The sequence below is a fragment of the Onychostruthus taczanowskii genome, unplaced genomic scaffold (genome assembly GCF_017590055.1).
Source record: "Onychostruthus taczanowskii isolate IOZ18803 unplaced genomic scaffold, ASM1759005v1 scaffold108, whole genome shotgun sequence".
Lineage (NCBI taxonomy): Eukaryota > Metazoa > Chordata > Aves > Passeriformes > Passeridae > Onychostruthus > Onychostruthus taczanowskii.
In genome coordinates, this window is record NW_024497408.1 from 1,549,544 (window position 1) to 1,562,431 (window position 12,888).

Genomic DNA, 12,888 nt, shown 5'->3' on the forward strand with positions numbered 1-12,888 from the left:
TCATGCTTTTTTGTGAGAGCTGCAGCCAGAGACCCCAGACTGGGAGGAAATTTTCAGAGCTCTGCTAAAAGCTCAGTCACCTGAAACTCTCCTAAAAAGAGCTGGGATAAATGTTCCTGCAGCTGCCTGTGCCCGTGGCTGCAGCAGTGTTTTTCTCCCCTTACCCTCAGTCTGGTAGGATTGCTGCAGGCTGACCAGCAGCACTGTCATGGAGCTGGGATGTGTTTTGGAAGCAGTCATTTCCAGGGTTCCCTTGTGCCTTACATTGGGTTAAGTGACAGAAATTTGCTTGCTTTTCCTCTTGTGGAGGTTTCATTTTTGAAAACCAATGGAGGAAACCTTGCCACTTCCTGCATTCCTCCATAAATGCTGGTGGGTGCTGGGAGCATGGCTCCAGAGGGGAGACTGTGCTGAAGAGGTGCTGGGACTGTGTGATCCTCTTCTGGTGTGTGGTGTGAGCACTGGTGCAGAGAGGCTGAGCAAATGCCTTGCTATCACATGGCTGGAAAGTGCCTTCTGTTTCCTGGCTCGCCAGGAAAACTGCGATAGAAATTTGATTTCTTGGAATAAGGGAAGAAGATAATTTTATGGTGGCATTGCTGCCAAAACCCTTGAAAGTTCCTATAATATAGAAATGTCTACAGGAGACAGCATTTAATGGTAACTTTCTTTCTTGAAGGCCCCCTTTGGAAAACATTGCAGTGCTGGTTAAGTCTGTATGTAACAGCTGCATTGTTTATTAGGTTTATGTGATTGATTATATCCAGGCACGCTTCCCAGATTTTTAGCTTGCTTCTTTGAGACGTTGCTTCTGTTGTCCCATCAGCGATTTATGGCTTCATAGGCCAAGACTTACAGGGTGGTTTTGATTTTTGGAAAACTTTGTTAATCAAATGTTGGCTTTGCAATGCCAGGGGAGGTTTGAATCCAGCTCTTCAGTATCTGAACTCCCTCTCTCAGTCATGTGGCTGTGTAAGTGACTGCATTTGTACAAGTCTGAAGGATAGGCAGAGCAGTGAGATGATTGCACAACTGATAATTCACCCTTTACTTTCCTGAGCCTGTACCAGAAGTGCAGGTTACTGAATTGCAATTGTTATTTTGCCTTTGGTGTCTGTACTCATAGTGTCACACACCACAGAGTCATTGTCGCAAGTAGCCCAACACAAGCCAGCAGTAGTAGATTCATTGAGAGGGTCTATTCAAAGCAAATGTTTCAGGAATTATGGAGAATGCTTAATGATATCCCTAGTTGATGATATTTTCTTTTGAATAGTACCAGATGTCTGAGCACCATAAGCAAGAATTACAAAACTGAGAAAACAGAACTAAACAATCATAGAATAATGAAATGGTTTGGGTTGGAAGAGACATTAAAGATCATCTTGTTTCAAATCCCGTGCCATGCGCAGGGAATCTTCCACTAGGTCAGGTTACTCAAAGCTCCATCCATCCTGGTCTCAAACACATCCAGAGCTTCTCTGGGCAACCTGTTGCAGTGCCTCACCATCGTGACAGTAAAGAATTTCTTCCTAGCACCTGATCTGATCCTGCCCTCTTGCAGTTTCAAGCCATACTCCCTTGCCGTATCACTGCATGCCCTTTTAAATCACACAGTGTGTTTTCCTTTCAGGAGAGTTTTGCTTTGTTTTTTTCTTTTTCCTTTTTAATGTGTTCTCTGTGATAATTTTTAACAAATACAGGCTTACCAGGCTCAGTCTTTTCCTGGAGTAATTTCATAAACTCATATCTAAATAATGAATTTCTTATCAGTGTTTCTGCTAAGTAATTCAGTATGGTGTGAAGGAGCAGCCCATCTGAATCCTGCGTTTCCTCTTCTGTGCTCAATAAATATCTGAATGCAGAACTGGAACTGAAGCTTGCTTTCACCCTGGTCCAAATGCAGACAGCTTTCTTGGTTCATTCAGTTGAGATTTTTTGCACTGGTAGTAAGTGCAGAAGGGGTCTCTGAGCCTCCTTTGTGAACTCAAGAGGACTTAAACCATTCACATCACCAGTAGCAGCACCTTCTTTGAAAGTCACATCTTTTCCAGAACACTTACGTCTTTGAAAAATCTTGGCCATCAGTTGAAAGCACAATTTTTTTTTGCATGGAAAGTGGTTGTGATTAGGTGACTCTGTGTCTCTGTGCAGCCGGGGTGACCAGATTCTGGAGGCGGATTCTGTGAGCCTGCGTCACGCAGCGTTAAGCGAAGCCTACGCAATCCTCAGTGAGTGTGGACCAGGCCCAGTCAGCCTAATCATTAGTCGTCATCCTAACCCAAAGGTGAGGAGAAAATGAGTGAGTGTATCTGGATTGTTTTCATCTGGCACGGTAATTTGAGTCTTGCTGTTGGAAAAGCAGCAAATGAAGAAAGTGGCTTTTTCTCGCTATGGCATGTATGGTGCAAGATGTCAGGATTGTAATGATGCTTCCCAGTTTTGTAAGTCATAGCAATGTTGGACTGTCCCTGGTGCTTTTCACTTAGTCACCCACTGATCAATTGCATTTTCCTGGAACTGCTTGAATGAAGTGTTCCCATCTTTCCTGGTACTTGCATGAAGTAGCAACGCAAATACAGCACAAGATCTCTTCCTCCTAAAAGTTATTTTGCAGTCACTTTGTCTTTGAGTAGAATATAATTTAGGGCCAGGAATATATGTATCAACAGCTTGAATTGATCAACTGTAATAAAGAAAAATCTATCCAAAGATCAAAGTTTTCCTTCAGGAATTAAAACGTGAGAATAAGGAGCGCATTGCTACTGAATCTGTGCAAGGTCAGTTTGGAAATAAGGCTGTATTTACAAAGTAAGTGGTCTCAAGCATTTTTTAAAAATTGATGATAGAAGATGAAAGCCTATTAGCCAAGCTATAGGGAATAACAGCTTCTTTTATTTCAGTATTTCAAAGAATTTTATGAGTGTACAAAACCTTCCTGTTTAAACAGGAATGAAGCTGTAAAAATATTTGCATTAGTGGGTCCAGAAAGCTCTGACTTTTGAACTCATAACTACAAATGGCCTTAATAAAGCCATATCTAGGAGAACTCAGGTTTCTGATTTTGTAATTAATAGTGTATTTTCTGCTAAATCAAATATACAGTCAACAAACAGTGGCCTACTTGCCGGAGTTTATTATCTTTGTTGGAAGGCATTGTGCTGCTAGAAAGAAAGAGGCTGTGGTTCTTTTAAAGGTAACCACGGTGAGGGTAAGAGTTGGGCTTATAGCCTAAGATAACATTATTTCTGGTGAGTCTCTGTGCTGTGCTGAACCAAAACAATGGTCAATGTGATTGCATTATTAAGACTTGCAGACTTATTGGATTGTCTGTAAGAAGCATGGAATAAAAATGCCGTGCTGTAGAGCCTGCCCTTTCTCATGTGTCCCTCTTCTTGCTGTGGTGGAGTCTTGAAAGCTGATGAGTGACCTAACCTGGTGTCTGCTGAAAGGATGAACTGAGTTAAGCTAATTGCTTGGTATTACTCAGTAACAGAGGGAAACTATTAAGTGGCTCCTATTACAGTTTTCCATAAGTGATATTTAAGATGATAACAAATCCTTTGCCAAGAAATGTATGAAAAGCTAAGAGTTGAGCTGGAGAGACCCTAAAGTATTTTTCCAGTACTGAATCCATAATCCTGGCAGTATTGAATCCATAATCTCTCATGGCTGGATCTCTGGAGGAGTGTCTGTATAAGTACCCATATTTATTGTTATGTTACTGTCACCCATTTTCTGAAAGCACTGGGGGATTGATAAATAAGTGTTGGTATTTCATTTTATTTCATTTACTTATAATAATAACCCAGCGTGCAGGCTGGAGTTAGGAATTAACTTGTCCCTTTCCATTTTTAACTGCCTGAGCCATAAAGGATGCTAAACATCAAAGCTGGCAGAGTTTGCAGAAGCATGGATTTTCGGTTAACTTAAAAAACGTACTGCAGTGTACCTAGCACCTGTTTTAATTCTTGGGATATGTTTTACCTAAAGGTTTGTGTAAGGCCATGGATCATAGTCTAAGGATCTGGTCCATGTTCTACAGGAATTCCCTGTGCCCCAGGAGCTCAGGGACTTTAGGTTTGCTGTAAGGTCATGACACAGACTGGAAACAGAGATGTGTTTTTACAAAGGTTCATGTTGTTTCAAACATTTTTATACTTAATTTCTTATTTTATAACACAAAACATCCACAGTACATTTTGCTGCTGAGTATGTTTGCTTTGGTCTTTTCATGTACTTCCAAAAACAATACCACAAAATTTTCTTTCTGCTTGTTATTCTGACTGAATATGGCATTTATGCTGTGTTTAAACTGCTGAGTTTGCTTCAGAATCTCTCAAATCTTCATGGTTCAGGAAGACTCAAGTTTGTAGTCTCTATTTATGCTGAATTTTAATTCATGTAAAGCAATGTGCGTAGCAAGTATTTTTGACAGAATTAATTTGCTTTCTGTTCTTAAATATATATTTCTGCAGACCAGTTGTTCCTGTATAAAATCATATGTTTTCCAGTAATAAGAATTAAACGTATGGCAGTAATTGTGGGCTAAATTAGCAAATATGGTAAACCGGTATTTATTCTTAAACCAGAGAAACATTAATTTCCAATTACTGATTTAGGTTTCTTTTTAAAAGCAAGGATAAAAGAAAATTAAAAAGACAGCTAATATTATGGGAAGTCTGGTATTCTTCCGGTGGGTTAAGTGTAGAATAGCTTAAGTTTCTGATGTATGCTTGCACAAAGCAGTCTTTGTCTATTTTAAAGTAATATTTTCTCAACAAATCAATACACAGCTTTTAATTGAGTTAAAACTGGACTGTAATAGCTTCATTTGATTTCTTTAAGTCTGGGACTGTTTTATTTGTTTATATTGTGTGTCACTTGGATGCAGTCTTCTTGCAGCTGGCAGGCTTCTGCTTCCTGGTTTTTGCAGGAGAGTGGCATCGAGAGAGTCTGAGTCAGGGGACAAGGGCTTAGGAGCACTCAACTAGGTCTTCTTTATTACATCTTTAAAAATAGTGGCTTACATGAAATGGATGTACTTGTGGTAAGTGGTAAGACTCTTGTAATTTCTTGTACCCTGTTTGAGCTTTGTCTTCCACCCCACTTCAGGTTTCAGAGCAGGAGATGGATGAAGCAATCGCACGTACTACCCACCGAGAGAGCAAGGACTCCAGCTCCTCTCACGTCACAGGTAGCAACATGTTCTCTTCTCTAGTGCTTCTCTCACAGATGCAGGAGCATTTAAGGTCGTGCTCTGAAGTCCCCCAGCATCAATACTTTGAGAGCCCTCAAGACAGTAGAAGAGCGTAGGGAGTATCATCACTCTGTCCACTGCAGAAATTTTAGCACAAGCATCACATCCAGTTCAGATGGATCTGCAGCTTATGTAACTTGCTTTTGTTCGCTGGACTGCCATGACCTGAAAGTAGGGTTGTCAAGAGGTGGTTGTTCTGAACTTTTTTCAAGATGAGGGGAAGCACAATGTTCCAGTAGGAAAGAGCAGGAGGGGTCTACTCCATCTATGTATGCTTGCCCTTAATGACAAAAAACTCCCAAAAAGTATTGTGACCATTTGAAGAAGTCCAGGTGTTGCATACTGGACTGTATGTTTTAACACCATTTTGATCTTTAAAGTCATGTCAAAATATGTACTCTGGCATCTCTGTGATGTGTTTGAACTCTGGCATTCCGCAAAGTCTGGCAGATGAAAGCAAACTTTTGGCAATGGCAGGGTGACCAGTAAGGTGATGTTCAGACAGAAATGTTAGATTTGTTATGATCCCCTTTTTATGTGTGTCATCTAAGATCTGCTTTGAAGTTGACCTTGTCAGTGGCTGCTGATTTGTCTTCTGAGGTTGCCCCTAGTCAGCAGCATGCTCCAACAGATGGGGAAGACCATCTTCTGCTCCTCTCTTGTTCATAGCACTGCCCTAGGCCTGGCTGGTGTAATATGTCTCCGTGGTAACATTCCATCTGAGCTGAGAGAGAACTTCTGAAATGCTGAATAAATCTCACTTTAGGAAAGCAATTGAGATAATAAATAAGTGGAATTAAATACGGCCACCAGCTCAGAAGATGAATGAGAAGCCTGTTTGATTAGATGGCGCGCAACTTTAATTTTTGGCATCTAACTAATCTGTGTTTAACAGGAGCTGTGCAAAAAAGTCCATCTCCTAGTGTGAAGGCCAAACAAGGAGAGACCTCATCTCCCCTCAGCTGGACAATGAAACGCTTCTTGGAGCCAGCAAGCCGGGTAAAAGGATTAGATGCAATAAAAATAGAGCCTGCTTCAAATTCAGCTTTTACTGAAGCTCTTGGTTATGGGGTTCAAAAACCTGCGTGCTCCTTCCCTGTCACATGAGCTCCATAAAAGGGTTTGTTTCTTGTGTCACACATCTAAATTGTGACAGCAGCAAGCTTCTCTTTGTCTGTGTGACTGTAGGCTTTGGGAGTGATGTGCAGAGTATGGCAGAGAAGAATGTGGGGTCCCACCTCCTGCCACCTCCAAAGCACCCCTGCTTTGTGGGACACATTCAAAGTTAGCAGGAAGGACCTGAGTCTGTGGGCAGAAGGCTGAGACTAAGTCTCTCTGTATAGCCATTGCAGTGGAAAAATCTGTTTTTCCTGGTAAAGCCGAGGAAGATGTAGACACAGTGTCTGGAGGTACAAAGCCTTCCTTTCTCTCAGTGTAGAACAAAGAGAACTGCAAAAGTGAACAGTTCCATCCCTTTTTTTCTGCATTGATCCACACTTGTAAAGCAGTGGGATTTGGAATCCTTTTTTATTTATTGTATTGACAAAAAATGTGTTGATGTGCAGTGCTTCAGACATCCAATTTCAACAGTTTGGCTCTCAATATACAAGTCCTCTATTTTAAAAACAGGGTTTAAACCTACTTCATTGACACAGCAATACAAGTGGTCTGTGTGGTGCTCACATGCAGGCAGGGGCTTTATGCATCGAGGACAGCTGGTCACCAGGGTCACTTCTCTTCAGCAGGGATCTGTCAGCTCCGAGGCAGAGCTTTCCCAGTACTTCTCTCATGATGGTTCGAGCCATCTCCCCTTCTCTGATGCTGTCCCTGGCTCGTGTGATGAGGAGCAGCTCCGTCAAAAGAACAGGAACAGCTGGCTGGACGATGGCTCTCTTCTCCCTGGCAGCCTGAGTGAGTGATACAAATGTGTCTGGTCATTGGGCTAGTAGGGGCAGAGTGACTGAGTGCTGGGTTCCTGCACAGGAGAGCTGTGGTGGTCCCTGTGCTGGTAAGAAATGCCAGGCAGTGTATTGTAAGCCATTGCTGATCTCATGGTGTCTTGGTTTGGAAAGACAGGTGTCTGCTGAGGAAAGCAGGAGCCTCCCCTGAAATGGAAAATGTAAACCCCCTCCCTCCAAATTGCTATAAATTTTAAATTAAGGGGCTCTCAGGCAAAAAATATGGGAGCAGGAAACAACAGTTCTTTACGAGGGAAGAAAATAAAAAAGATAAAATAAACAATGCAGTAAACTAAAGAACGCTGACAGAGTCAGAACAAAACCTGACACCCTCTTGGTCAGGGTGTTGGTAGCAGTCCAGTTGGAAATGTGGCTGCAGTCTTCCTGGGTGTGATTCTGTCGGAACAGGGATCCTGTAGAAAGGTGTAATCTTCCTCTGAAGATCCAGGGGAAGAGAGCAGGTGTTTCTCTGGGAAATCCCTGTTGTTCCAGAATCTCAAGATGCTGGTGTACCAGAAACTCAACATTATATCCAGGTGGAATGCTTGGCTCTCCCCTCTGGGCGGAGCATCTCACAATGGGATGCTGTAGTTCTTATCAGCCATGCAGTGACATTCAGTAGCCTGTTATCAGCAGATGTCTCCCTGGTGGTGGAAGAGATAAGGAAAACTGCCCACTGAAGACAACTGCCATATAGATGGTAAATAGAATACAATTTGCTTGACAATCCAGGACACATGAAGTTCTGGAAAATTGAAGGAATTTACAACAATCCACAGAAATGCCTGTTTCCATGATATTTTGTTCAAAACACTGTTCTGATAAAGTGAAAATTACTTTGATGGGTTTGGATGAGACTAGATTGACAGCACTGTGGAGTTTGGGGTTTTTTTCAAATTACTGATCATCTTATTTATTACATTTATGGAGACTGTTCATAGCTATCTCAGAACCTTTGAGAGGGTCAATATATGTATAAAAACAAACAAATGTGTAATTTTACGTCAGATATTTCTCATGTGTATCTTTCTCCCCATAATAACTGACTGAAAGAACCTTGTGTGTCCTTAATGATGTGCACCTGATCACAAATTCAAAGGATGTATTTGTTCTCTCTTTCCTGTTTTCTCAAATATTTTCTTTATCTACATCTTATTTTCTGTGGAAATTATTTGATGTTTAAAAGCATTTTTACATTTCTAACTAGCCACCGAAAAATGGAAAACAAAATAACTTCCCACAAAGTGAGATGCAGTTCTTTCTAAGGAGAGTGTGGGAAGGGTTCTTGGGTTTCTTACTTGATGATTTGAAATTGATTGTTGTGTGCTTCAGTCTTTGTTCAAGAAAACAATTTTTACTCTCTGTGAGTTAATTCAGGAGTCTTGAGCTTAGATTGAAAGAAAATGTGAAAGAAAATCTGTTGTTTAAGCTAAAATACACACTTGAATTTGCATTCCTTTCTTCTTTGAGTCATAGTCGTAATTTAGAAATAAACTGAAAATAGAACTAGACATGCTAATGAACTGATTTGGGGAATTACCCATAAATTGTAGCTATCTGCAGTCCTCTTGATGTTTACTGCAGTTAGAGAGGACATGAAAAGCCTGCTTTTTGCGTTGTGAAGAAGAGTTAAGCTTCCTCTGTAAACAGACCCACATGTATTCTGCTGTAGTGAGATGCGCGGTGTTAAAAATCATCTGTAAGTATAGTTAAGCTATAACTTTTTTTTCCCTAGCTGCTAGAGATGCAGGAGTGACAAAAGCAAATGGTTTGGCTTCTCCAGCTAGTGGGAGGTCGTCTGGCCATCACAACAAGCACATGGAGTCTGTCCGACCTGGCATCCTCAGCGACAGCCCCAAATCTGCCCGCAGCCCCTTCCACCGACAGAGACGGGTTGTTTTCTATGATGGTGACGCCAGTGATGATGATGAAAGTTCCCACTTTCACAGGAGCCAGAGGGCCAAGAGCCAGGAGGATGCTGGCATTGTCATTACAACCTCGTCTGTAGAAATCGATGATGAGAGCCAGGACAGTGAGTCATCCAGATACAGCAGCATGGAGACATCTTCCCCTGTCTTCAGCAACTCTGTGGAGTCTGCAGACAGCAGGCTGGAGCAAGCTGAATCTCCTTTTTTCCCCATCATAGCATTTGATTACTCAAGTGTGCCTGAAGTTCGTCTTGGCAGCTTGAGTTTGAGAGAGCTCCGGGAAGCACAGCTTGAATCCAAGAGATCACCAAAACTTGAGCACAGAGCAGTCACCAGAGTAAAAAGCATGATGAGCACTGAGTGCCGAAGCCTTCAGAGGCACAGGACGGAGGAACACGGCTCTTACAACAAGCCTGTTGCCAGGATGCTCCCTCACAGCAAGAAGTGTGAAGCACCTGATGTGGTTGGGCAGGGCCAGGTTGAAGTCGTCACTCTGGTTCGCAATGAGCACGAGTCATTCGGCCTGGATTTGGAAATCCAGGCCATGCCCTTAAAGGTTGTTGTCACAGGGATGCGGCCAGGTGGACCAGCAGAAATGGTAATTTGTAATTTGAGTACCTTATAGTGATGTGCCTTCCCATTTTGGGGCTGATTATTATTATTTTCATGGTTATTATTAAGCAGGTGGTCTGTTGAAAGTAACTACAACTGAGGTGTTTGTCCTTGCCGGGCAAAATGTCTCACCCCATGTTGTTGTGGAGCTGCTGCTAAATAAAATGTTTCTGATTCAGAAGTGCACCCAGGTGAATTCAAAACTAAGAGAAGCAGCACACAGATCCAGTGGGAAGGTCTCATCCCCCCTTGTAATTGCAATTTTGAGGGAATGAAATTTTTGTATTCATGTTCCAACTATGAGCAAAGAGAAAATAAGTAAATCCTGGTGGCAGAGGATGGTGGTAACAAATGTATATTATGCTTTACTATTTTATATTAGCATGTCCTCGTATTAACAGGCATCTGGAACCAAGAGTCTAGGTGCTGGCCAGGTTTGCCAAGAGCTGCAGTAGAACCAGTAACACATTGCTCTTCTGCATCTCATACATGCACATACCACTATGGATACGTGCTTCGCGCTGGCTGTGGAATTGCTAGATGCAGAAGTGGAAAAAGAAAAATACTACTCTGGTGTACAAACCTGGCTGTAGCATTTTTAATCTCATTAGTGGCCACTAGAGTAAGAGGGGATATGGCATAGCAGTTTGAATAGGGCTGTGAGATCTGGGAATTAGGGTTTTGTTCCTGCCTTTTTCTCAGACTTCTTTAGCAGTATTTAGAAACAAACCTTTACCTTAAGAGCTCAGTTTATGTCTGTGCACTGGTTTAGGAGAGTTCCACCTGAGAAGTAGTTCGTGCATGGAATTAAAAACCGACACAGTGTTCTAGTCCTGAAGAAGCTAGGGCTGATCCATCCCATTTCATTTAACTGAGAGAGCTGTGTCCTCCATCATGATACTCATCTCCCAGAGAAACCAGCAGATCTTTTGACCTTCCTGTTTTAGATTGATCTTTAATTCTCCTCCTGGCAGAAACACAGTCTGTTCTTTATTTATGTGCTGGCAAACTGACAGCAGTGGTACCTGTGCTCTGCAGTGACGTGAAACTGAGGATGTTGCTCATAAGCTATTAATTGCTTCCCTGCAATCTCTGCAGGGCTTCTGATGTGTATTTATAATTTCCTTGAATCTCTCTTTGCATCAGGGATCAATGGGCAAGATGTCTGTAGGAGATGAGATTACCACTATCAACAGCATCCCCGTCAGCAAGATGATGTACGAAGAAATCTGTTTGCTTATGCAGTGTCTTCCCACATCCGTAACCCTGGAGATCCAGAAGGCAGCGTCAGGTGAGAAAGCAGTTTTGCTTTCGTACCATTTTTTCTGGGTACAAGTGAACAAAATGTCCTTGAATCTGCTGGGCCTGACCTTCTGCTGTCCTGGCTTTCCACATGTATTCAGAGAAGAGGACAGGGGGACAATTGTGTCTGCATTGGTGAGCCAAGCAAAGCACTTTATCACCAAGTCAAGCTTCAGGGTCCTCTCTGGCACCATGATGAGGGGAGAAAACTTACTTCTGTGTGAAGTATTCAAAGTGGGTCCCTCCTGCCAGTGTTTGCAGAGGTCTGAGTCATTTGATGCAATCCTGGAACTAAAGTAGCAGTGATCTTGTCCTGACAACTCATTTTATTGCTGTACCTGTTCATTAAATATATAGGCCCCTTATAATCAAATCTGTCTCTCTTAAATCTAAAGTTCTAGTAATGTTTTTTATGAATGGACAATAAGACACTAAAAACCTATTTTCTTTCTTCTTTCTTTCCTTCCCTTTTGTTATGTCAGAATTCTCTAAAGTGCAGGAAGATGAAACAGAAAACTAAAATCTTACAAAAATGTTTATTTTTATGTTTCATTACAGAAAGTTTTCTAGTGTGAGCTGAAATACTTGATACCTTCTTGCTTTCTGCTCAGGGCTGATTTATGCTTCTACAGCAATATATGAATCCCCACAGACTGGACAAATTATGTGGTGTGGAAATGAGTGTTTGAAAAAGAAAAGCATACTTTTCAAATGCAGGAAGAACATAATATTTTCATTTGTTCTAGCTTATGATCTTCTTTGTGTACCTTTGTGTACCTGGGAACCTAAACTGCTTCCAGATGCTTGACTTCCAGTTGTTCTTTAAGGAATTCCAGGCTTGGCAGGATCTTGTTCTTGTTTCCTTAGATTGCTGTGGCTTTTCAAACCAATAGCATTGGGGCAAGGACACATTGGCAGTACTTTGTAAGGCACTTCACCCTTCCCCTTGTCCTATCCCACTGTCAGAAAAAGGTGGTCTCATCAGCATGTGATCCACCATGCTGAAGCAGGGAGTACTTCAGATTCCAATCTGGCTGCTTGACATAGCCTTCCGGAGGTAGTTTTCCCTTGTTGACTCCAGGAGGAATCAGCACTTCTTAACATGGATACCTAAGTTAAATGATGTGGATAATCCTGCAGGTTTGTGTGAGAGGTACAGAGATGCGCAAGCACCTTTAAATGAGCAGGAAAGGGTGCTGACAATGAATAGCCTCTCCTCCAGACACTTTCTGGGCCCCATGTCATAGTAACTGGCCTCTGGAAGGCAGCTTGAATGGGGATGCATGTCTCAGGAGCAGTGTGGAGAGGTGGAATCTGGTAAATAGGGTGAAGTGCTGGAAGCTGAAGATGTGGAGAAATGGGTGAGCAGGAATGTGTCAGAGTGTAGCAGTGACAGGGAGCTGCTGCCCAGGAGTGGGTTAAAGATGTACTGGAAGCCAGGAGAGGTCTGTGCCAGAAATGCAGTAAAGCCCATGTGCTTAATGTGTGCACAACGTCACCCATGCATGTCACATTGAACACCTGCAAAAGTGCTGAGGGGTCAGAGCCAAGTTATTTATGCACAGGCAGTCACTGTGTTATCTGGTCACCTTTGCTATGTCAGGGCTTTCTGTGCTCCCCAGGGTCTCTGCTGGAGACTTCAGAGATGAAACAAGTGATGAGAAGCAGTGCTGCTCAGCATGACTTACTGCATGCTGACACTTTGGTAGCTGGCTGCTTGACTGCTGCAATTTCAAAGATGAGAGTTAAACAGATCATGACTACTCACCTTGGATAAGTGGATTGCTCCCTTCTGTGCACTACTCAAATACACATGGTTATGATTAAT

At 42.3% G+C, this 12,888-nt stretch overlaps 1 protein-coding gene across 2 annotated transcripts in view; it reads left to right on the top strand.

The window, feature by feature from the left end:
• PDZD2 (PDZ domain containing 2) overlaps nt 1–12,888 on the top strand; it is a 138,136-nt gene that overhangs the window by 107,564 nt on the left and 17,684 nt on the right. The window contains exons 13-18 of one of the 2 annotated variants that reach the window (XM_041419592.1): nt 2,155–2,287; nt 5,116–5,197; nt 6,156–6,259; nt 7,003–7,171; nt 8,954–9,744; nt 10,905–11,049. In XM_041419592.1, coding sequence (XP_041275526.1) covers nt 2,155–2,287; nt 5,116–5,197; nt 6,156–6,259; nt 7,003–7,171; nt 8,954–9,744; nt 10,905–11,049 — 1,424 coding nt within the window. The remainder of the gene's footprint in view (nt 1–2,154; nt 2,288–5,115; nt 5,198–6,155; nt 6,260–7,002; nt 7,172–8,953; nt 9,745–10,904; nt 11,050–12,888) is intronic. The other variant, XM_041419583.1, reaches the window with a different exon arrangement.